The 25,112-nt window shown below is 48.1% G+C and overlaps 1 protein-coding gene across 1 annotated transcript; it reads left to right on the top strand.

The window, feature by feature from the left end:
- The first annotated feature begins 1,989 nt into the window (after positions 1–1,989).
- On the top strand, positions 1,990–23,192 carry LOC309539589 (fucolectin-like). The gene is made up of 4 exons (XM_082235977.1): positions 1,990–2,084; positions 2,629–2,720; positions 4,233–4,524; positions 22,931–23,192. Exons 2-4 carry the CDS (start codon positions 2,630–2,632, stop codon positions 23,088–23,090), a joined length of 543 nt encoding a protein of 180 aa, XP_082092103.1. The 5' UTR covers positions 1,990–2,084; position 2,629; the 3' UTR covers positions 23,091–23,192.
- The last annotated feature ends 1,920 nt before the right edge of the window (positions 23,193–25,112 follow it).

Below are 25,112 nucleotides of genomic sequence, written 5' to 3'. Positions count from 1 at the left end.
AAACATGCAGTTTGTTCTCCAAAACAGGGCAAAACAAATGCAGAAATTGGGCACTGCTTGGAGCCAGTTGCACAATGTAGGATTTTGAGTGCAGTTAACAGTGGCATGAACTAGGGATTAGTATCATTTTGGGAGTGGGGTTTATGGTGCGGAAGGATTTGAAATTATTGCAAAAGTTTGGCACCAGTTTGCAGTGAACCGGACAATGTTGGGTATGGGGCAGATACCTGTTGTTGTTGTTGTTGTTTAGTCGTTTAGTCGTGTCCGACTCTTCGTGACCCCATGGACCAGAGCACGCCAGGCACTTCTGTCCTCCACTGCCTCCCGCAGTTTGATCAAACTCATGCTAGTAGCTTCAAGAACACCATCCAACCATCTCATTCTCTGTCGTCCCCTTCTCCTTGTGCCCTCCATCTTTCCCAACATCAGGGTCTTTTCCAGGGAGTCCTCTCTTCTCATGAGGTGGCCAAAGTATTGGAGCCTCAGCTTCACGATCTGTCCTTCCAGTGAGCACTCAGGGCTGATTTCCTTCAGAATGGAGAGGTTTGATCTTCTTGCAGTCCATGGGACTCTCAAGAGTCTCCTCCAGCACCATAATTCAAAAGCATCAATTCTTTGGCGATCAGCCTTCTTTATGGTCCAGCTCTCACTTCCATACATCACTACTGGGAAAACCATGGCTTTTACTATACGGACCTTTGTTGGCAAGGTGATGTCTCTGCTTTTTAAGATGTTGTCTAGGTTTGCCATCGCCTTTCTCCCAAGGAGCAGGCGTCTTTTAATTTCGTGACTGCTGTCACCATCTGCACTGATCATGGAGCCCAAGAAAGTAAAATCTCTCACTGCCTCCATTTCTTCCCCATCTATTTGCCAGGAGTTGATGGGCCCAGTGGCCATGATCTTCGTTTTTTTGATGTTGAGCTTCAGACCATATTTTGCGCTCTCCTCTTTCACCCTCATTAAAAGGTTCTTTAATTCCTCTTCACTTTCTGCCATCAAGGTTGTGTCATCTGCATATCTGAGGTTGTTGATATTTCTTCCGGCAATCTTAATTCCGGCTTGGGATTCATCCAGCCCAGCCTTTCGCATGATGAATTCTGCATATAAGTTAAATAAGCAGGGAGACAATATACAGCCTTGCCGTACTCCTTTCCCAATTTGGAACCAATCAGTTGGGGCAGATACCTATGGAATATCAATTCCTCATTTTGTGGGAGGTGCAAAATACAGGTTTGGGGTACAAAACAACACAAAACAGGAGGTGCAAAATACAGGTTTGTTGGAGGTGCAAAATACAGGTTTGGGGTACAAAACAACACAAAACAGGCACAAAACATTGGCGTCAGTTTGGAGGGGATCCAAAATTTCAGGGTTACATATTAATGAAGCTTATACAGATAGTTGATCTCTAACATAAGACTTCTGACTTTGTGCAATAGATCTCCACCTTACCCAAGGTCAAGAACTCTGCCTGTTGAGGGATGTGGAGTCTCTCAGAGCAGCCCTAGAGGCATTTCCAGTATAAGGTAGTGATGGATCCAAGGCTGGTGTTTGTGATGCTGACACAGCTGCCCTGAGAAAATTAAGGTGAGCCATGGCGTGGAAGAAGTTCAAAACAACTCATTCTCCTTCCACAAGGCCGACCAAAAAGTGTTCATTTTGGAGCTTGGCTGATGTGGTTGAGACCTGCCAGTATCAGTACTCAAGTTTGGCACCCATTTGATCTCTAAATGGGATAAATGGAATGAGGATGTCTTCTTCTAAAATCATCTCCTGCCAAGGAGATGCGGTTATTTCCTCTTGGGAGAGAGTCAGAAACCACACAAGCCCACTCAGACCCTGCTCAGATGAAGGATGTCAAAACTTGATCTTGATCCCTAGATCCTGGTGTCACCATCTTTCTGATTGGCCAAGTTGAGCCACGTCAGGCAAGCGCTGTCCATTGGGAAGGGGATAAAACCTGAAGGTGCAGGACTCCTCTGGAAGCAGGGAAGTCTCAGTTCCAGTTTGGGGAGAAGAACCTGTGTCTCCTGTCCCACCAAGAGCAACAGACGCTTCTGCAGATCCCGAGAAGGAGAGGCAAGGTAAGTCGAGAAAACCCACTGGATGTGATCTTTGAGGTCTAGAACTTCCTACCCCACCCCCTCTGCAAAAAAGAAGGCCCTGATCCTTACTGGGTAGATCAAAAGCTGTATTTTTATTTTTTAAAGTCTGTTAAGGATCTCTAGCGCTTTGGAGAATATTATGACTAACATGGCCCTTGATTCTGAATGCCCCTTCATCCCTCTTGGCTGTCACCAAAACCCTGTGATGGTGCTCCAGTACAGGCTCCAGTACAGGCTCCCTGCTCACTGACGTCTGTCCTTCTCCAGTGTGGTGAAGTGGTTAAGAGCAGCGGACTTGTAATCTGGGGAACCGGGTTCGCGTCTCTGCTCCTCCACCTGCAGCTGCTGGGTGACCTTGGGCCAGTCACACTTCTCTGAAATCTCTCAGCCTCACTCATCTCACAGAGTGTTTGTTGTGGGGGAGGAAGGGAAAGGAGAATGTTAGCCGCTTTGAGACTCCTTCGGGTAGTGATAAAGCGGGATGTCAAATCCAAACTCTTCTTCTTCTTCTTCTCCCTTGCAGGATGCTTCCCATCTGGATTTGGCTGCTGGTCCTGGCGCTCCTGGCAGAATGTGCAGAGGCCCAGAGCTGCAAGCCTGACCTGCGAGGTGCTGGTAAGACCTGGGGAAAGGGAGACTGGTTTGTGGACAAAGCCAAATGTTGCCCCCTATCCCCATAGGGCACTCTTATTTCTGCCCAAACCAATGGCCTCTAAGCTGCTTTGTGACAATGAAATCCTGGGCATCATCTTACCCAGTGGGTGGTGATTGGCATCATTTTCCTATAATCCATTGCAAAGCCTGATGGCGGAATGTCAGGGGACTGCCACTGGAACGGGGGAGGGAGGCAGGGGGATACAGAGAGCCTCCAACACTTCTCAGAAGCATCCTCCTCTGGCAGTGGGGAAAGCCACACCGCCAGCGAAGCAGAGGGGTAAGGGGGTAGCCGGGTGAAGGGGTGTCCACGTTCTTATGTTGGGGGGAAAGCCAGAAGGGGCCACTCCCAAAATCTGCAAGTGACTGAGACAGACATGGACTTTGGGGTTATGCACTGTAAATAGTTTGCACCAAATAAAACCTGTAAAAGACAGGTCCTGCCTGGTTACTCACAAGCAACCATCACCCGCATCTGACAGGGAACCAAAGTTTTGACCTGACAAGCCATGATGGGAGAACAATTACACCCCCTGCTAATTCCACTTCATGCCTTCAGATGTCTTCTAAAAGTCAGATAGTTGTCTATTTCCTTGACATCAGATGGAAGGGCGTTCTACAGGGAGGGCGCCACTACCGAGAAGGCCCTCTGCCTAGTTCCCTGTAACCTCACTTCTCACAGGGAGGGAACCGCCAGAAGGCCCTCGGAGCTGGACCTCAGTGTCCAGAACGATGGGGGTGGAGACACTCCTCCAGGTATACTGGACCGAGGCCGTTTAGGGCTTTCAAGGTCAGCACCAACACTTTGAATGTTGCTTGGAAATGTAGGTCTTTCAGGACCGGTGTTATGTGGTCTCAGCAGCTGCTCCCAGTCACCAGTCTAGCTGCTGCATTCTGGATTAATTGCAGTTTCCTGGTCACCTTCAAAGGTAACCTAACGTAGAATGCATTGCAGTAGTCTAAGCAGGAGATAACCAGAGCATGCACCACTCTGGCAAGACAGTCTGCGGGCAGGAAGGGTCTCAGCCAGTGTACCAGATGGAGCTGGTAGAAGAGGTGAGGTCCTTGCAGACTGGAGGCGAGCAAATGTTGTCCCCATCTTCAAAAAGGGGGGGCAGGAAGACCCAGGTAACTACCGACCAGTGAGCTTGACATCGATACCAGGAAAGGTCCTGTTGTTGTTGTTTAGTTGTTTAGTCGTGTCTGACTCTTCGTGACCCCATGGACCAGAGCACGCCAGGAAAGGTCCTAGAACAGGTAATTCCATAGTCTGTCTGTGAGCGCTTAGAAAAGGATGCTGTGATTACTAAGACCCAGCATGTTCTGCCAGACAACAACACAACTCTACACTTATGTAAATCTCATTTCTTTTTTTCCTGCAGTTACAAGCTCAGTAAACCCACGGAATGCTGTTCCTCTTGTCATGTTCTTCTTTCTCTTCCCCATCTTCTTTCCACCACACTGTTTCTCCAGCTCGCAACCTGGCCAGAGGCCGCCCAGCCTGTCAGTCCTCCATCTATTCACATCCAATTATTCCGTCAGCAAGCAAAGCCATAGACGGGAATTGTGACGGGAACTTCTTCCATGGCTCCTGCACCCACACCAGCACTGAGAAAGAACCATGGTGGCACGTGGACCTGGGGGAGCAGTACGCCATCTCCACTGTGGTGGTGAAGAACCGTGAGGACTGCTGCAGCGAGAGACTCCTGGGAGCCGAGATCCGCGTGGGAGACTCCGTGGCTGACCATGGCAAGTCCAACCCCCTGTAAGTACCAGTTGCCTCTTCCTTCCCCACCTGCTCTGCAGCAACTGCATCCCTCAAGATCACTTGTAGTCCCCCCCCCCATTCATAATTGAGGAGAAGGGAGAGTAACAGAAAAGTGGATCCCGCACATCTTTGAAGAATCCTCTGGAAAAACTATCTCTCAAAGGACCTGTTGATGGCATTTTACCATTGTACTGTGGAGAGCGTATTAACTTATGGTCTGTGTGTGTGGTTTGAGAGCTGCACGGTCAGGGGAAAAACAATGCTGTCCAGGGTTGTAAAGAGTGCGGAGAGAATAATTGGGTGCACTCTTCCCACCTTGGATCAAATCTACGCTTCCAGGTGCCATAAGAAAGCTGCAGAGATAGCGCAGGACAGTGCGCACCCCAGAAATGATCTCTTTCAGCTTCTGCCTTCTGGAAGAAGGTACAGGGTTATAGAGACCAGGACTAGCTGCCTGAGAAACAGTTTCTACCCAAATGCGATTTTGGTTTTAAATACAGTGTAAGGTAGTCTCTGGGGGAGTATATTGTATTTAATTATGGGGTATCAGAATTTTTAGGGGGCTAACCAGGTTGGGATAGCTGGGATAGCAGGCTTGTTGGTTTTTGAATGTCTGATGTAGATTTTTTTCAATTTCGTTGTTCTGTATGGGACAATGACAATAAAGATTATCGTATATTAAGTTTGTGTCAGGCTTCAGGGAATCTGATCCCTCCCACAGTGTCAGCCAAGAAGCAGATAAACAAGAGTTCTTACCAAGTGGTTTATTCAATATTCACAGAGAGAAGGAACGCAGTCTCTCTTAGATAATGGCGTTGCTCCGAGTAAATTCCCACCCCCTCAGTCCCTCCTATTATACGTCATCCCTGCGCCAGCTGATCTGTGCTTTCTGCCTCTGAGATTTCTGTTCTACTACTCTCAATGCACGCCTGGTCCTGGGAGAAAGGGGAGGGGTCAGGAATGTTTTCCAAGGACACTGAGTCTGTCAGCTGTCTCTCCCCAGTGCTTCTTCTTCCTGCTGCTCTCCCAATATTTCCCAGCTTCTCCCCTCTGCAGCCTCAGAACTATGACCTTCTGCAAACCACTGCTCTACATCTATACCATTCCTCCTCAGTCTAGTCCCTGACAGTTTGTTGCCGAATCATGTTTCTTCTCTCCTGTATTTAAACTTTTCCACATTCTGGTCACCTCTTCTCTGGTCTCCTGCTTACTCTCCCAACTCCACTGGTGAGCTGCCCACTTTCCAGACCAAGATGGCTAATAAGCTTCTGGCTGCTTTGAAAAGGCAGCCGACAGAAGCTCACTTCTCAGCTTTGAGCTGTCAGTGTGTTCCCATAAGAAATTGTGATCCCCACCATCTTGGATGGCTGTGCTGGGCCCGGGGGTAACCCGTGAAACGTGGTCCAGGACCGGTCCAGAATCCGAAGGTTCTGCTGGGAGTCAGTCCAACAGGGCCAAGGCAGGAGACGATGCAGGAAACCAGGCAAGGACAGGTACAGGATCTCAGGCAGGATCTGGCATACAGCAATGTTGCTCCCACAACCTGGGGCGGGGTCCAACAGCCTTTTATCTTTGTTGGGATAGCGGCCGGTCCTGATCCCCCAGTGACTCACCTCCCTGTCTCACCCGAAGGTGAGCACTCCTCCTGCGAGTACTCAGGTCTCTCCTTCTCTCAGACCTCAGTCTCTGCAGCTTGGGAGACATCAGTGGATTACTAGACCCAGGGGCCGCCTCAGCCTCCCCGGACCCAACCGGTAGTGGAGCAGCTGTAAGTGATGGCCCAGCTGGAGGCAACGAGGTCATCCCCGCATCTGGAGCCAGGGCAGGCTCAGGCCCCTGACTCGGCCCAGCTGGTGCTTGTTGCAGGGGAACCTGTGCAGACTGGGGCTCTTCAGGATCAGGCCCCAGACTTGGTTCAGATGATGCCTGAGGCAAAGGATCCGGTGCAGACTGAGACCCCTCTGGTTCCGAGTCCGAGCCCGAGTCCCAGGCCATCACAATGGCTTCAAAAGAGTATTAGACAAATTCCTGGAGGACAAGGCTACCCATGGCTCCTAGCCATGATGGGTATGTTCGCCCTCCACTGTCAGAGGTGTATACTAGTTTCTGGGACTCCCACATGGAGAGCCCTGCTGCTCTAAAGTCCCACTTGCGGACTTCCATTGGGGCACCTGGTTGGCCACTGTGAGTGCAGGATGCTGGCCTAGGTGGCTTCAGGGCTCTTCCAGTGCAACCATGGATGGTTTTGTGAGCCCAGTGCTGTGCAGAGGCATCGGGGAAAAGATGTGTCTGACCTCCCTTTTCTCTTTGCAGCTGTGGGAACATCACGGACACCAGACGTGGCTCCTTCAGTAGCCTCAACTGCCACTGGCTCAAGGGCCGCTATGTCAGCGTGAACCTCCCAGGAGATGCATCCACCCTGACGCTGTGTGAGGTGGAGGTCTATGGGACAAAGCTGGGTGACCAGTGTTAGGAATCACTGGGCGAGGGGACAGATTTAGTTGAACCCATGTTGACTCTCCAATAAATATCCATTGAACAGCCTTCTTTTGTCTCTCCAATTTGTTCAGCAGGCCCTCAAAACCAAGAGGGTGCATGGTTTTGCCCGTGCTAGAAAACAGAATCAGAGAGCAAACTGACCATGTGTGGGAACTGCAAGTCCCGTTTGCTAAGAATCTATCACAAAGGGAACTAGTCACACAACTAGAGATGCTGGTGACTTCTGCTCTAAGAGGAAGCAGATACAGAAATTCCCTCAGTTCTCGAGGTTCCTCAGTGTCCAGGGCCAGAACTCCTTGAAGCGATTCCTGATGATAGTGCTGGGAGGGGAGGGGTTAACACCAGAAATTAGATAAAATTAATGTTTTGTTTTTAATTTGACATTTCCTAAAGCTGTTACCATGAAGCTCAGTGGAGGTTTACAACCCGCCAGGAAGATGGGCCATTATTTAGGAAGTGCCAAGGTAATTTGTAAGACAACCCTTGAGAACAACTTTGTACTGCGGTTGTTGTGGTCAGGAAAACAAATGGAGTGGGAGGGTTTTTACATCAGAGATGTCTTAAATTCAAAACACCATGAAGAAGGGGGTTCTAGAAGCATGAAATGCTTTTCTCCAGGGAACTAAGCATTATATAAAATCCAAGCTCAGAGCTGCAAACTGCTACCTGGGTTGGGACCAAGTCATGAGCCCCTTTTGAGCCCTTCATGCATTGCAACTGCCCACATGGCATTAGGTGGTTGGATGGAGGGGTTCTTGTGGGGAAGCTCGCACTGGAGCCATGGGGTGGGGTGGTCTGGCTCCCCCATAGCAGCCTCAGAGGGCTTTGGAGACAGCCAGGAGTGCTGAAGAGGCATTCAGATCCATCAAGGTTGACCAGGAGAACAGTCATCCTCCAGAATTCGGGGAACTCCTAAACAGTTCTCCAACAAATCTTTTTTTAAAAATGCAGTTTTCAATATGCCCATTCAGGGTGTGGGGGGCATGATCCAGGCTTCAGGAATCACATCAGCTCACCTTGGGATCAGCAGAACGACCCAACCTCTTAGTGAAACTGACACAGAGACCTCCCTACTTCCAGCGAAGTCCTGCCCCGTCTGGTTTTATCCCCTTTCAGCTCTTGTTTGGTTCCGAATAACCCAACCAATCAGAAAGATGTTGACACTGGGGTTTTGGCTGTCAAAATCAGATGCTTACGTCCTTCTTCAGAGTGGCCTTAGGTGGTTTCTGGCTCTCTGCCAAGAGGGGAAAGACACACCTCCTTATCAGCAGGTGATCTGCTTTGAATATAATAATATGTCCTCGAAGGGACGCGGGTGGCACTGTGGGTTAAACCACAGAGCCTAGGGCTTGCCGCTCAGAAGGTTGGAGGTTCGAATCCCGGCGATGGGGTGAGCTCCCGTTGTTCAGTCCCAGCTCCTGCCAACCTAGCAGTTCGAAAGCACAAAAGTGCAAGTAGATAAATAGGTACCGCTCCGGCGGGAAGGTAGACGGCGTTTCCGTGCACTGCTCTGGCTCACCAGAAGTGGCTTAGTCCTGCTGGCCACATGACCCGGAAGCTGTACACCGGCTCCCTCGGCCAATAAAGCGAGATGAGCGCTGCAACCCCAGAGTTGGCCACGACTGGACCTAATGGCCAGGGGTCCCTTTACCTTTACCTAATATGTCCTCACTGCATTTATTTCATAAAGAGGACAAATGGATGATAATGTGAGTATTGACTCTAGCAGGTCCCAATCTTACACACCAAGCTCCAGAATGAACACTTTGCTTTCAGCCTTGTGGAGAGAGATGAGGCACTTCTGGTCTCCACAAACTCATGGAAATGTCTTTGCCTCCCTTACCTGAAATCAAGTCAGAAGTGAGACAGAGGCATTCCTCTCTCTTCTGAACACAACAACCAGTCTGGGTAGGCCAGTCTTGTCTTGAGAATACTTGTGTCTAGAGGCAGAAGTTATTTCCATGAGTCCAAGGCAAATAATTAGGAGGGGATAATAGAGGGCACCCAGTTTACCTGTCTGTCCCTGGAGACCACAGAGCAGGCACCACCAAACTTGGCCCTCCAGCTGTTTTGGGACTACAACTCCCATCATCCCTAACTAACAGGGCCAGTGGTCAGGGATGATGGGAATTGTAGTCCCAAAACAGCTTTAGGGCTGAGTTTGGGGATGCCTGCCATAGAGGCTTTCTTCTAACAGAATCATAGAATTGTAGAGTTGGAAGGGACCCTAATAATAATAATAATAATAATAATAATAATAATAATAATAATAATAATAATAATATATTTATACTCCTCCCATCTGGCCGGGGGCCCCCAGCCACTCTGGGTGGCCATCTAGTCCAACCCCCTGCAATGCAAGATTCTCAGCCTGATCATACATGACAGATAGCCATCTGTCTTAGAAACCTCTAAGGAAGGACAGCCCATCACATCATGAGGGAGTCTGTTCCACTGATGAACAGCTGTACTGTCAGAAAGTTCTTCCTGGTGTTTAGTTGGAATCCTTTCTTGTAACTTGAAGAAGGATCGATGAAACCTTGGGAGGAAGTGATCGTGTCCTCTTGGTTTTCATTATACAAGAGAAAGCCGAGTGTAGTCAGACATGCACTCTGGACTTAAAGAAGGCTCCAGGAACCAGTGGGTGAGATCCCATGGTCAGAAATCCAGAAGTCCAAGATGGATGAGAGCTTCTTCAAAGAGAAATATTGAAGGCACAATGCAGACAATTCCAACAAGAAAGGAATGGGAGGCATCTAAAGAAACCAGTTTGGCTGCATAAGGAGTTTACAGATGACCTGAGAGTTAAGATGTATTATAATAATAATAATAATAATAATAATAATAATAATAATAATAATAATAATAATAATAATAATTTATTATTTATACCCCGCCCATCTGGCTGGGCTTCCCCAGCCACTCTGGGCGACTTCCAAAAGAATGTTAAAATACTATAATACATCAAACATTAAAAGCTTCGCTAAAGAGGGCTGCCTTCAGATGTCTTCTAAAAGCCTGGTAGTTGTTGTTCTCTTTGACATCTGGTGGGAGGGAGTTCCACAGGGAAGGTGTCACTACCAAGAAGGTCCTCTGCCTGGTTCCCTGTAACTTGGCTTCTCGCAGGGAGGGAACCGCCAGAAGGCCCTCGGCGCTGGACCTCAGCGTCCGGGCAGAACGATGGGGGTGGAGATGCTCCTTCAGATATACTAGACCGAGGCCGTTTAGGGCTTTAAAGGTCAGCACCAACACTTTGAATTGTGCTCGGAAACGTACTGGGAGCCAATGTAGGTCTTTCAAGACTGGTGTTATGTGGTCTCTGCGGCTGCTCCCAGTCACCAGTCTAGGTGCCGCTAGATAAGAAATGGAAGAAATGAGAAATCACAATAGTGGAGTATACACAAGTTACCAACAGTTGCAGGGTGAAGGTCAGGCTGGCTAAAGCTCAGAATGAGCTCAGGCTTGCAAACCGGGGTTCCAACTTGAATAAAATATTACACTCCAGGTAATCAATCACATAACATGATACATGCACACCATTTGAATGGCAATTTCCATCAACTGGGGTGAGGGCTGGCCCCCTCAAATAATTTATTGAAGGCCTGGAGGGATCTTCGCCCCTAGGAGTTGGCTCCTATGCTTGCAAGAGAGGTTAAAAATAATATTTAAAAAGTTTCTTTGGTTATGTTTGAAGCAAGAAGAAGAACAAGCAAGTAGTAGGTCCTCTGCATAGGAAACGTGGAGAAATGCTATTGGGTGACAGAGAGAAGGTGGAATTACTCAACACCTGCTTTGCCTCTGTCTTCACCCAAAAGGAAAGGGATGCCCAACCTGGTGATAACAGAATAAACGATGCAAGGAGGGAGCTGCAGCCCAGATAGGAAAAGAGGTAGTAAGGGAACACCTAGCTACTTTAAATAATGGGTAGGCAAACTAAGGCCCGGGGGCCGCATCCGGCCCAATCACCTTCTAGATCCGGCCTGCGGATGGTCCAGGAATCAGTGTGTTTTTACATGAGTAGAATGTGTGCTTTTATTCAAAATCCATCTCTGGGTTATTTGTGGGGCATAGGAATTCGTTCATCCCCCCCCCCAAAAAAATAATAGTCCGGCCCCCCACAAGGTCTGAGGGACAGTGGACCAGCCCCCTGCTGAAAACGTTTGCTGACCCCTGCTTTAAATGAATTCAGATTTCCAGGTCCAGATGAGCTGCATCCAAGAGGTACTAAAGGAGCTTGCAGATGTACTGTATTTTTTGCTCTATAAGACTCGCTTTTTCCCTCCTAAAAAGAAAGGGGAAATGTGTGTGTGTCTTATGGAGCGAATGCAGGCTGCGCAGCTATCCCAGAAGCCAGAACAGCAAGAGGGATTGCTGCTTTCACTGTGCAGCGATCCCTCTTGCTCTTCTGGCTTCTGAGATTCAGAATATGTTTTTTCTTGTTTTCCTCCTCCAAAAACTAGGGGCATCTTGTGGTCTGATGCATCTTATAGAGCGAAAAATACGGTAATTTCAGAGCCTTTGCCTCTTATATTTGAGAATTCTTGGAGAACAGGTGAGGTCCCTGCAGACTGGAGGCAGGCAAAGGTTGTCCTCATCTTCAGAAAGGGGGAAATGGAAGACCCAGGGAACTACCGACCGGTGACCTTGACCTTGATACCAGGAAAGGTCCAGAACAGATCATCACACAGTTGGTCTGTGAGCACTTAGAGAAGAGTCTTGGATCTCCTCTAGAGCAGCCCTGCTGATTTTATCTTCCTCGTGATGGACAGCTCTTGCCTAGCTCAGAAAAACCTAAGCAGGTTAGAAAGATGTTGAGACCAAGACTGAGGACATCAACTTTTCTCCTTCCTGTACTCAGTTTCTTTCTTGTTCCCAGGTGCCAACACCTGTGGGGGTCCAGTTACACAACCCACAACTCTGGTTATGGGTTGTGGGTTCTCCAGCCTATCTGCAACTGCATGCCACAGGTGGAAATAAAAAAAGAATCCACTGGCCAAATGATTTGAAAATAAGAAATTTATCATGCAACGAAACACGGAAAAGGGTATTTGTTCTGGCCCAGTACCAACCATGCCCATAAGCTCCAAAGCAAATAGTCTGCTGGGGCCTTGTGGAAAGAGGGTGAATGTGCTTTGGTGTTGGAATCACCATCCTGAAAGCTTGACCCTGAGGCTGTTTCGCCGGAACCATCTGTCAGGTGTGTCGGCGAAGCCCCACAGTAGACAGATAGTGGCATGAAATGTTTGGGGAAATGTTGCAGATATCGCAAAAATATTCCCCTTGGGATGATGATGATTGTTTTAATTAAGTGTATTCTGCCCCCCCCATCTAGACCCATTAATTAATTGTTTTCTGGACTTCATCCTTCCCTGAATGTACTCATAAGAACACGAGACAGATCATTGCTCCACCTAGCTTACTATTCTCTTGACTAGTAGCAGGTTTTCCAGAGCTCCAGGCAAAGGGGACCTTCTGAGCCCAAGCTGGAGGTGCTGAGCATTTTCAAAACATACCTTAAGAAGAATTGTTGCAGTATGAACTCGGTCGCTGCCTGTGAATAACTTCTGCAGCTGTATGAAATAAGAAACAAGATCATAGGAGAATAATGTTGTTGTTTAGTCGTTTAGTCGTGTGACCCCCTGGACCAGAGCATGCCAGGCACTTCTGTCTTCCACTGCCTCCCTCATGCTGGTCGCTTCGAGAACACTGTCCCACCATCTCGTCCTCTGTCGTTCCCTTCTCCTTGTGCCCTCCATCTTTCCCAACATCAGGGTCTTTTCCAGGGAGTCTTCTCTTCTCATGAGGTGGCCAAAGTCTTGGAGCCTCAGCTTCACGATCTGTCCTTCCAGTGAGCACTCAGGGCTGATTTCCTTCAGAATGGAGAGGGCGGATCTCCTTGCAGTCCATGGGACTCTCAAGAGTCTCCTCCAGCACCAGAATTCAAAAGCATCCATTCTTCGGCGATCAGCCTTCTTTATGGTCCAGCTCTCACTTCCATACATCACTACTGGGAAAACCAGAGCTTTAACTATACGGACCTTTGTTGGCAACAAAGGAGAATAATACTTTATTATAAAATGAACAGACATTGGCTTTGCCCTTGGGAACATCGCCCGGCTGTGGGGCGTGGAGGCCGCTCCCTGCAAGGCCCTTTCCACCAGGCCTAGGGGGTGGGGCCCACACTCACCAGCCCTACAAAAGAGGTTCCTGGGAGACCAGAGGGACATCACTATGCCTGACAACAAACCCAAACTATTGGATTCTTGTGCCCCATCTTTTTGAGCCATGCCATGCTTATGATGATATTTTATTCTCTTGTTAATTATGCTGTTTTAAATGTGCATTTTATATTTGACTTCACTTAGCATTTTTTTTAATGTTTAAGATTTTGTTTGTTTGTATTAACTATGCATTCTGTAGCTGACCTTTGTAATGTTTTATTTCAAAATCTTTCAGATAATATTTTCGTTTTCTGTTAATGATGTTGCTTTGACTGTATGCTTTATATTTGGCTTTCTTCAGAAATGTTTGGTGCTGAATTGTTTTATTGATGTTGTAAGATGCTGCAAACCGCTTTGAGGTTTTTTCTTAAAACGGTATAGAAGTGAAATGAATAATAACAATAAAACTAGCAAAGAATGTGCAAGTTTTTCAGATTTTGCAATGAATAATACCTTCTCTATAAAAGCTCTACGTGGGGCTACCTTTGAAAGTGACCCGGAAACTACAACTAATCCAGAATGTGGCAGCCAGACTGGTGACAGGGAGCGGCCGCCAAGACCACATAACACCGGTCCTGAAAGACCTACATTGGCTCCCAGTATGTTTCTGAGCACAATTCAAAGTGTTGGTGCTGACCTTGAAAGCCCTAAATGGCCCAGTATACCTGAAGGAGCGTCTCCACCTCCATCGTTCTGCCCGGACACTGAGGTCCAGCTCTGAGGGCCTTCTGCCGGTTCCCTCCCTCCGAGAAGCCAAGTTACAGGGAACCAGGCAGAGGGCCTTCTCGGTGGTGGCACCCACCCTGTGGAACGCCCTTCCAGCAGATGTCAAAGAGAAAAACAACTACCAGACGAAGACATCTGAAGGCAGCCCTGTTTAGGGAAGCTTTTAATGTTTAATAGGTTATTGTATTTTAGTGTTTTGTTGGAAGTCGCCCAGAGTGGCTGGGGAAACCCAGCCAGATGGGCGGGGTACAAATAATAAATTAATAATAATAATAATAATAATAATAATAATTATACCAGATATCAAGGGACTCCTTTACTTTTTAGATAGCAGATTTGTTTGTGCTGTATGATTCTACAGAATCATGGAGTTCGAAGGGACCCTGAGGGCCATCTAACCCAACCCCCAGCAATGCAGGATCCCATACAGGTATCAAACCTGCAGCCTTGGTGTTATCAGCACCAGACTCTAACCAACTGAGCTGTGCAGGCTTTCCCCCCCTCCTGCTTGCATATCTGTCCCCAGGCTGCCTGAAACAGCATGCAAATACTCTGTCTTTTTCATTTCATTGACAAACCAAGCTTTCTTCATTTCCTGGTGTGTGCAATGGGGCATAATGTGAAGGGTAAACATGTATTCGTAACAGATGCCCATACGGACTCCAGGAAAAGATCTCTCACCGGAGGATATGTTCAGATGCAAATGAGGCAGCTCAGCTTTTTAACCTCCCCATAAATGCAAGCTCCTTCCTTGCACCTGTTGTGTGCGCTGGCAGTTGTGGATCAAGTACTACGACCCTTAATCAAAGGAGAGAGTCAGAAACAAACACAAGCCCGATTAGAAGGAGGGCGTGCAATTCTGGTTTCAACATCTTCCTGATTGGGGGAGTTGAAGAGCATAAAACCAGGACTACCTGAGAGCTCCAGAACTCATTTGGAAGCAGAGAGGAAACGTTTTGGAGAAAGACGCTTCTGGTCGCTGATCCCAACACAGAGAAGCAAGGTAAGTTTTGTGAACCGATTTGAGGTTTTCTACAATCGAGTGGTTTAAGTTTTATGAAATGAATAAAATTGGAAGGGAGGTGCCTCATTGGGTGTGAAACCTGAAGCCCAGAATATCCCCCGTCTTCCAAAGAAAGTCCAGAGCATGGAGCATCTTTACAGTACTAATTTAACTTTCAAGACTTTGTTCTAAAATTCCAGAAAATTATGGGTAGTATTACTCTGAGTAGGCACATTGAAATAAATGAGAATGACCATGCGATTTTTTAATGCTTTATTGAAATTAAAAAGAAATAACAAACAAAAGGCTTATCCAGAAGAAAATGGTAATATTTGTTATTTTGCATCACAATACGTTGTTCTTGAGTTTCTAATGGCTTCCAGCCACCCTATCATGCACCTACCACTTAGTCTATCTAGCGCACTATTTTTCCAATTTCTTTTGTAAATTTTCATTAATATTATATTCTCTTATAATTATCTATCATACCACAGAAGTCAGAATGACCAAGATAGGTGTATTCAGTTGTTCCACGCTGAGATAAACATAGTTGGCTACCACCCTATATTTCTGGAGGCATCTTAAAAAGTCTGTTAGGGACCCCCAGTGAGGCCCGTTGCCAGAGGAACTGCCTCCTGCATCTTCAAGCATCTTTGGAGCTTGTCCTTCTTGTCAAGGGACAGCGGTCCAAAGTGTTCATTGCCTTGTGGTCAGGAAGGCAGGCAGCGGTAGCAAAACAGGCAGTGTTTGCTCTTGGTCACGAATGGTGCCCTGCTAACCTCATGGTTCAGGCAAGAGACCCCCAAGCACACAAAATCCAGATCTTTCATACGTTTACCTGTATGCCCGCAGTTTCACTGGTTCCGTGTTCCCCCGTCTTATCTCCTCAGCAGCAGCGGTTTCTAGTTGCGTGGCGAGTTCCTGCCCCCCCCAAGTGGAAATAAAGACACATAGCACAATTATGAAGGTTAATGGGCTAAATAAGGCCACAACTTTATTGGTTACAGGAATGAGCGGTATTAGCTTAGGCATTGGTCCTAATTGACTATATCCGACTTCAGCCCTTCCGCTTGAAGTCCAGGAAGGGTTAACCACCAGTAGGGGGAGTCCTGCTGATGCACATCAACTAGGAACTCCCCCGGGGTCACCAATAGGGAGCGTGCCTTAGGCCCTCACCTCCCTAGGCTTCAGACAGAGCCACACTCCCTGGAATCCTTTATTGGATATATCCTTCAATATGTGGGGCAGGTGATGGCGCTTCCTCCCCTCTTCCATCTACAGAGCAATACCAATGCCTAACCACCGATACCCAGAAAGTTGTGACGATTTGCTACGAGGAGAGCGAAAACCAAGGGGCTGGTGCCAGTTTGCCAAGTGGAAAAATTCCCACCAGGCCCCTCAACGGCGACCAACCCAGGTCCATAGCAAGGTCAAGGAATGAAAACCTTAAAGGGCAGGAGGGTGGGAAACAGGAACAGCTGGTAGGCGGGAAAAGAGGGAAATCCCCGGCCGCGCCGATTAGCTGGCCTGGGGGTGACGTGGCCAGGGATTCCCCCAATCGCGAGTGGTGGGGGCATGAAGCCCGCAACCCCACCTCCTCTGCAGGGCGGAAGTGGCTTTATCAGCACCACAGGCTCACCAACTCCTCTGTCTCCTGCCCCACCCTTTCAACAGTTTGCCCCAGTTTCCAGGTTCCCTATTTCCATTGTCACCTCACCACAGATTTAATCACACTTAACTGACTTCCCCAAACTTCCTCTTGTGGGCTCTTGCAGGCTGACTTTTGAACACTGCATCTTCTTTAGCAGGTACACAAACCTCCCTGTTAATGCATGTGTTATGTACTGAGCTGAATAGGGTCCAGAATGCGGCAGTCTGATTGGTCCACAGGAGCCACCCAATCCAGCTCCAGGTGGAAGTGAATCCACAACCTGATTGGCCTACAGGAGAATCTCGGTATTAGCCAATCACGTGCGGCCCATTGTGTAAATAATGTACAGTGGTACCTCGGTTAAGTACTTAATTCGTTCTGGAGGTCTGTTCTTAACCTGAAACTGTTCTTAACCTGAAGCACCACTTTAGCTAATGGGGCCTCCTGCTGCTGCCACGCTGCTGGAGCACGATTTCTGTTCTCATCCTGAAGCAAAGTTCTTAACCCGAGGTAATATTTCTGGGTTAACAGAGTCTGTAACCTGAAGTGTCTGTAACCTGAGGTACCACTGTATATAAAGCAGACATTCTGGGGGAACTTCCATTCCTCCTCACCACTATGAGCTGAATAAAGAGCATGAAATCCACTCTCGACTCCGAGTTTATTTCAGCAAGTTTCACCATTCATAATGTAGCAGGAACCCCCCCACCCCCCACCCCAATCATTCAGTTTGTACAAACTTCACACACACTCACACTCACACACTACATATGCCACACTTCTGTTATAAATTCATAGAAAAATCAACCATACATCGGATTTGCACTGTTCCATTTTATTTTACTCCATGTGACAAGGACTATCAAAGGGGGGTGGCTTGGTTCTGGTCAGCCATAATCCCTTCACCATCCCAGCACATCCACAGGAGCCCTGCCCAGTTGCTATGTCAACCCTGATGATCCCAGACAGAAGACAATCAGGATCACAAAGAACTTGCATATGGGAGTGGATTCAGCACGGACTGAAACAAAGGACAATGATCAGATCTTCCCTCTGGGGGCAGGAAACTGCCAACTCCCCTTTGTCTTCTGGAAAGTACTCATGGGCAGGGGGAAAGGAGGAACCAGCCAGGTGACCGGACACTCAGGTTACCACCACAACTCCTCCCTCAACCCCTCCTTTCTGTAATGTATGCATGATGTTTCTGGGGGTGGGCTTGACCTAGAGGAGGGGAATTTCAAAAGTCTTTATAAGGTCTTGCAGACCATCTTTCTGGGTCTTTCCTCTCTCCTGCAAGTGAGGGGAACACCCTGTTGCAACAGTTCAATAAAGGCCAAGCCTACAGGCTGCTGTTTTGCTCCAAGTTATCCTGGTTGGTGTCTTTCTTTTTGTCCAAGGGAGCCCTCGGATTTTTCCGGTAACAATAATTATCCAGCACTCTCTCCAAACTCTCTCTCCCCCTCACCCTGTTTCCATGCTGACAAGGAACACTCTCCCATTTCCTCTTCCTGCCCGTTTTTAGCCAGCAGGTCTCATGATCCACCCAAAGACCTCCTCTGAGCATTCCTGGCTGGCTCTGAGCCCACCCTCCCCATTATTATTTTTTTACTTTCCTGGGGCTCAGGGGGAGGCGGACCCCCATGGCCCCAGCACAGACCCCTCCCTCACTGCTGTCTCCCCTCCCCTCCATCCAGGATGCTCCTCACCTGGATTTCGATGCTGACCCTGGCGCTCCTGGCAGGGAGTGGGGACGCCCAGAGCTGCAAGGCGCTGGTAAGAGCTCCCAAAGGGGTCTGTGGGTCAGACCCAAATGCAAATAATACTTCTCCACCACCCCAAAGCACCCCCTATTTTCCCCAAACCAGTGAGCTCTAAGCTGCTGCTGTGACAGTGAAAGTTGGGAGCCATCTTACCTAGTGAGGACGTCACGTATTAAGATGGCAAAGCCTGAATTAGTTATCCAAAGGGTTCAGACCTGGCAAGTTGTGATGGGGGAACAACATCTCCCCTCCATTGGACCCATTCATCAGATTCATCCCTTTATGTGTTCAGACTGGGTCTGTTCCACCCACAGGCAGAGGATGAAGCACTGAGGTGGCTGCTGTTTCCAAGAGACATCCTGATGATGCAGCCTCTAGAGCTCAGCATCAGGAGCCCATTGCTCATCGGGGCACCCCCAAAAATGGGTCTGGGAAGGCCACGACCAATGCCACCCTTGGACATCAATGCCAAGGTTGGAGAGGGCCGGTCTCTGAGCATGTTCAGTGTGCTTTCATACTCAGCACCTAGATGGCCCTCTTAGAAGAAGAAGAAGAAGAGTTTGGATTTGATATCCCGCCTTTCACTCCCTTTCAGGAGTCTCAAAGCGGCTCACATTCTCCTTTCCCTTCCTCCCCCACAACAAACACTCTGTGAGGTGAGTGGGGCTGAGAGACTTCACAGAAGTGTGACTGGCCCAAGGTCACCCAGCAGCTGCATGTGGAGGAGCGGGGAAGCAAACCCGGTTTCCCAGATTACGTGACTACCACTCTTAACCACTACACCACACTAGGACTATATTCCACATCATTCTTCAAGACTGCTTGGGGAGAGGGAGGAGGAACTGGTTTATCTTTGGATTCCCCATTTGCCCAACACGACCTTCACTCTGGTAGCTCATTCCTTCAGGTGAAATGGGGGTGAATGTGCTATGAGGTATACATGGATGGCAGGAGATCAACACACTCTTGAAATCTCCAACAACACGTTCAGATGTAACCTCTTTGTTGTCACTGCAATTTTTCCCTGCCCTTACACCGCACAAGGTGGCACTGTGGGTTAAACCACTGAGCCTAGGACTTGCCAATCAGAAGGTTGGTGGTTCGAATCCCCACAATGGGGTGAACTCCCGTTGCTCGGTCCCTGCTCCTGCCAACCTAGCAGTTCGAAAGCACGTCCAAGTGCAAGTAGATAAATAGGTACCGCTCTGGCGGGAAGGTAAACGGCATTTCCATGCGCTGCTCTGGTTCTCCAGAAGCAGCTTAGTCCTGCTGGCCACATGACCTGGAAGCTGTACGCCGGCTCCCTCGGCCAGTAAAGCGAGATGAGCGCCGCAACCCCAGAGTCGGCCACGACTGGACCTAATGGTCAGGGGTCCCTTTACCTTTACACTGCACAATGACAACCCCCGTTTTATCCTCACAAGAGCCCTGCGAGGTGTGACAGGCTGCAGGAGAAAGGACCAAACTCGGCCTCTGGCTCTCAACACCACCAGCTTCTTGCAGGACTGGGCTTCCCCCAAAATGCAGGGAGGTGGGGAGAAGGCATGAACATTGGCCTCCTTTGATAGCCATTCCAAGGTTGCAGAAGGCCCGTCTCTGAGCTGGTTCAGCTTACTTTTCTACCAAGGTAGTTTAAAAGCCTTTAAACACCACAGAGCCTCACCTCTTGGCTGGAGGGCCATGAAAAATCGAAATCTGGAAATGCAACTATTTTAATATCAGTGTGGCAATATTCCTCCCTCTTCTGTTGCAGCTTCTTTGAACACTGAAAGTGGGTCTCCTGAAGGGCTTTGCAAAGCTTCCCCCGGTCTCTGCTCCCTGAGAGGAGCTTCCATGGAGGCTGTATAACTCTCTAACCATTTATTCTCCCTCCATCTCCTTCCCATCATGCTCCAGCTCACAACTTGGCCAAAGGCCGCCCAGCCTTCCAGTCCTCCATCTACCCACATCAGGTTTTTACTGGCGCAAAAAACGCTGTGGGTGGGAATTGTGACGGGTTCTTCGCCGGAGGCTCCTGCACCCACACTAATCCAGACCAGGACCCCTGGTGGTACGTGGACCTGGGCGACCAGTATGCCATCTCGGCCGTGGTGGTGAGAAACCGTCAGGGCTGCTGCAGTGAGAGACTCCTGGGAGCCCAGATCCATGTAGGAGACTCCGTGGTTGACCATGGCAAGTCCAACCCCCTGTAAGTTTCATTTCCCCCAACCTCCATCCTGCCCCCTTTACAAGGGTGGGACAGGGACAGTGACCAAAGATGGAAAAAGTGGGTGGTGGTAAATTTGTAGTAATTATTCTGGACTACAGTGAAAGATAGTGAGTGATATGAAGGAATGCATCCTCCCCCATCATTCTGCCCGGACACTGAGGTCCAGCTCCAAAGGCCTTTTTCTGGAAGTTCCCTCACTGCAAGAAGTGGTGGTGGCGCCTGCCCTGTGGAACGCCCTCCCATCGGATGTCAAGGAAATAAACAACTACAGTGGCACCTCGGGTTAAGTACTTAATTCGTTCCGGAGGTCCGTTCTTAACCGTTCTTAACCTGAAACTGTTCTTAACGTGAAGCACCACTTTAGCTAATGGGGCCTCCTGCTGCTGCCGCGCCGCCAGAGCACAATTTCTGTTCTCATCCTGAAGCAAAGTTCTTTTTTTTTAAAAAAAAATAATATTTATTAATTTTCCAACAGTTTAAACACAACACTACAAAAAAAACCTAAATAAAGACAATACAATACAAAAAAACTACAAAACACTAACACATAAAACTAACAAAACAAAAACAAAACCCATTTAAAACACATCAAACCATTTCATTATCTTATCTTTCATTCACTTATTTCCACGACCTCCTCACACCTCCCTTTTTGTATTCCACTTCTGTTAATTGTTTCAGCAATTCCTCTCCATCTTCCTCTGTTTTCTATCCTATAATTATCTTAATACATTCTAACCTTATTTTTCCCTTTGTTGTTGTTTAGTCGTGTCCGACTCTTCGTGACCCCACGGACCAGAGCACGCCAGGCACTTCTGTCCTCCACTGCCTCCCCCAGTTTGATCAAACTCGTGCTAGTAGCTTCAAGAACACCATCCAACCATCTCATTCTCTGTCGTCCCCTTCTCCTTGTGCCCTCCATCTTTCCCAACATCAGGGTCTTTTCCAGGGAGTCTTATCTTCTCATGAGGTGGCCAAAGTCTTGGAGCCTCAGCTTCAGGATCTGTCCTTCCAGTGAGCGCTCAGGGCTGATTTCCTTCAGAATGGAGAGGTTTGATCTTCTTGCAGTCCATGGGACTCTCAAGAGTCTCCTCCAGCACCATAATTCAAAAGCATCAATTCTTCGGCGATCAGCCTTCTTTATGGTCCAGCTCTCACTTCCATACATCACTACTGGGAAAACCATGGCTTTTACTATACGGACCTTTGTTGGCAAGGTGATGTCTCTGCTTTTTAAGATGTTGTCTAGGTTTGCCATCGCCTTTCTCCCAAGGAGCAGGCATCTTTTAATTTCGTGACTGCTGTCACCATCTGCACTGATCATGGAGCCCAAGAAAGTAAAATCTCTCACTGCCTCCATTTCTTCCCCATCTATTTGCCAGGAGGTGATGGGACCAGTGGCCATGATCTTCGTTTTTTTGATGTTGAGCTTCAGACCATATTTTGCGCTCTCACCCTCATTAAAAGGTTCTATTTTCCCCTTTAATACTCTGTTAATCTATTTATACTTAATTCCTTATAACATTTCTACTAAAGCCATATAACTTCATTCCAACATCATTCTAGCATTCATTAATTTTACAGTATTTCTGTAGATAGTCTTTAAATTTCTTCCAATCTTCTTCCACCGACTCTTCTCCCTGGTCTCGGATTCTGCCAGTCATTTCCACCAGTTCCATATAGTCAATCACCTTCATTTGCCATTCTTCCAGAGTGGGTAAATCTTGTGTCTTCCAGTACTCTGCAATAAGTATTCTTGCTGCTGTTGTGGCATACATAAAGAAAGTTCTATCCTTCTTTGGCACCGATTGGCCGACAATGCCCAGGAGAAAGGCCTCTGGTTTCTTCAAGAAGGTATATTTAAATACCTTTTTCATTTCATCTCCCAGAATGTCTTAATCCTTGGGCATGTCCACCAAAGGTGAAAGAATGTACCTTCACTGAAGCAAAGTTCTTAACCCGAGGTAATATTTCTGGGTTAGCGGAGTCTGTAACCTGAAGCGTCTGTAACCCGAGGTACCACTGTATCTGACTTTTAGAAGACATCTGAAGGCAGACCTGTATAGGGAAGTTTTTAATGTCTGGTGTTTTATTGTATTTTTAATATTTTGTTGGAAGCTGCCCAGATGGACGGGGTATAAATAAATAAATTATCATCATCATCATTATAAACGTCAGGGAGGCCAGCTTTTGGGGGAGACTGGGCATCACCCTTTGACTGGGATCATGAGGAATAGCATATATTTAGGCATGTATTCCTTCACAGTTTAGATAGAGTTTCCACATTAAACCCACCCTACAGCTGATTCTCTCTCTCTCTCCCTCTCTCTGCAGCTGTGGGACCATCACAGACACCAGCCTTGGCTCCGTCAGCACCTTGTACTGCAACTGGCTCAAGGGCCGCTATGTGAGCATCCACATCCCAGGGAGGGCCGAATACCTGACCTTGTGCGAGGTGGAGGTCTATGGCACCAAGGCAGAAGACCAGTGCTAGGGATCAGCACCTGTGGGTGGTGGTTTTTTGATTGTTTTAGGGGTGAGGGGATTTCATAGATTTTGTATCTCCAATAAATGCCCATTGAGCAGGCTTCCTTCATCTCTCCCTTTTGCTTCTTGAGCCCTGAAAACCAAGAGAGTCTATGGCTTTGCCTGTGCCAGAAAGCAGGCATTGCAGCACCAATCTTTCTCACGCATTATCATTTATTTGGATGTATCAGGCACCTCCTTATAGAGATTGTCTAAGTGGCATAGATCCCTTCAACCCCCAGTAAAGGTAAAGGGACCGCTGATCATTAGGTCCAGCCGTGACCGACTCTGGGGTTGCGGCGCTCATCTCGCTTTACTGGCCAAGGGAGCCGGCGTACAGCTTCCGGGTCATGTGGCCAGCATGACTGAGCCGCTTCTGGCGAACCAGAGCAGCGCATGGAAACGCCGTTTACCTTCCTGCCGGAGCGGTACCTATTTAGCTACTTGCACTTTGATGTGCTTTCAAACTGCTAGGTTGGCAGGAGCTGGGACTGAACAACGGGAGCTCACCCCGTCGCAGGGATTCGAACCTCCGACCTTCTGATCGGCAAGTCCTAGGCTCTGCGGTTTAACCCACAGCGCCACCCGCATCCCTTCGAGGACATTTTATTATATTCAAAGCAGATCACCTGCTGATAAGGAGGAATCTGTGTTATAACCCCTCCATAACCTAGCATTGGCTCAAAACACTTGTTATAAAACCCTTCAGTTACCCAAACATGAAGGATTTGTATCCTAACCTCACTGCACGAATGTCTGATTCAGATATCCAAACAGTGGCACCTGCAAACATATGAATCTCTGGGAGAATGGCTCTCATTATTTGCTTACTCAGAAAGCCCTTCCCCTCCCTACACAGAAGAGTTGGACCCCCAACTGCTGTACTTAAACCTGAAATTTTCAATAGTCAGCTAGCTCACAAGTGCCAGTGGGACCCCCACTTTGCTCCTCAGGGATCAGCTATATGCCTCACTGGATATGGACCTAAAGAATGGGCGAGAGATTTCTGTGCTTGGCTGGTATAGGATTTCAAAGGGCTGAGCATGTACAGGAGGCACAGATCTCTGAACCCTGACTTTGTGTTCCATTAGGTTTCAAAATCGGATATACTCACACGCTCCCCTTTTCTCTTTTCTTTTAGCATGAATTGTGTTACATGATCACGAACTCCTTTACCTATTTGTAAAAAGGTAAAGGGACCCCAGACTATTAGGTCCAGTCGTGGACGACTCTGGGGTTGCAGTGCTCATCTCGCTTTATTGGCCGAGGGAGCCGGCGTACAGCTTCCAGGTCATGTGGCCAGCAGGACTAAGCCGCTTCTGGTGAACCAGAGCAGCGCACAGAAACACTGTTTACCTTCCCGCCAGACCAGTACCTATTTATCTACTTGCACTTTGACGTGCTTTCGAACTGCTAGGTTGGCAGGAGCAGGGACCGAGCAACGGGAGCTCACCCCATCGTGGGGATTCGAACTGCCGACCTTCTGATCAGCAAGTCCTAGGCTGTGTGGTTTAACCCACAGGGCCACCCACTTCCCCCTTACCTATTTGTAGCCAGGGTTAAAAGAATTCTAGCATGCCCTAAGTACACAAGGTAACTGCGCATACATAAGCGCATAAACCACATATTTGAAACATAGAGCAATACAGCAGTCACGTTTACCCCCTATTGAACCTCGGAGACCCTCTCAAGTCACATAGCAGGAAAACCTGAATGGGCCTCCACTCTGCAAGTATCGATTAAGAGCAGAGCTGTCAAAGGAGCATGTTCAGTGTATGAAGAAGGGTTCATGACAATGGGTTTCGGAGCCAAGGTGGCCACCATTTTTAAGAATGTCTCAAACAGGCTAGAAAGGTGGCTTCTGGTTCCGCTCTGCCTTAAGGGAGGCAGCTCCCATGAGAGTGGGAAATCGTTGGCAAAGGAAAAACAAGGATGGTTGAGGGTAATTACCCTTGCAAATCCCCCCCCCAGGGACAGGGGGGGATGGGCT

This window comes from Podarcis vaucheri, assembly GCF_965113315.1.
Source record: "Podarcis vaucheri genome assembly, chromosome: 8".
In the NCBI taxonomy this organism is placed as follows: domain Eukaryota; kingdom Metazoa; phylum Chordata; class Lepidosauria; order Squamata; family Lacertidae; genus Podarcis; species Podarcis vaucheri.
This window is presented reverse-complemented; position numbering and strand designations above follow the sequence as displayed.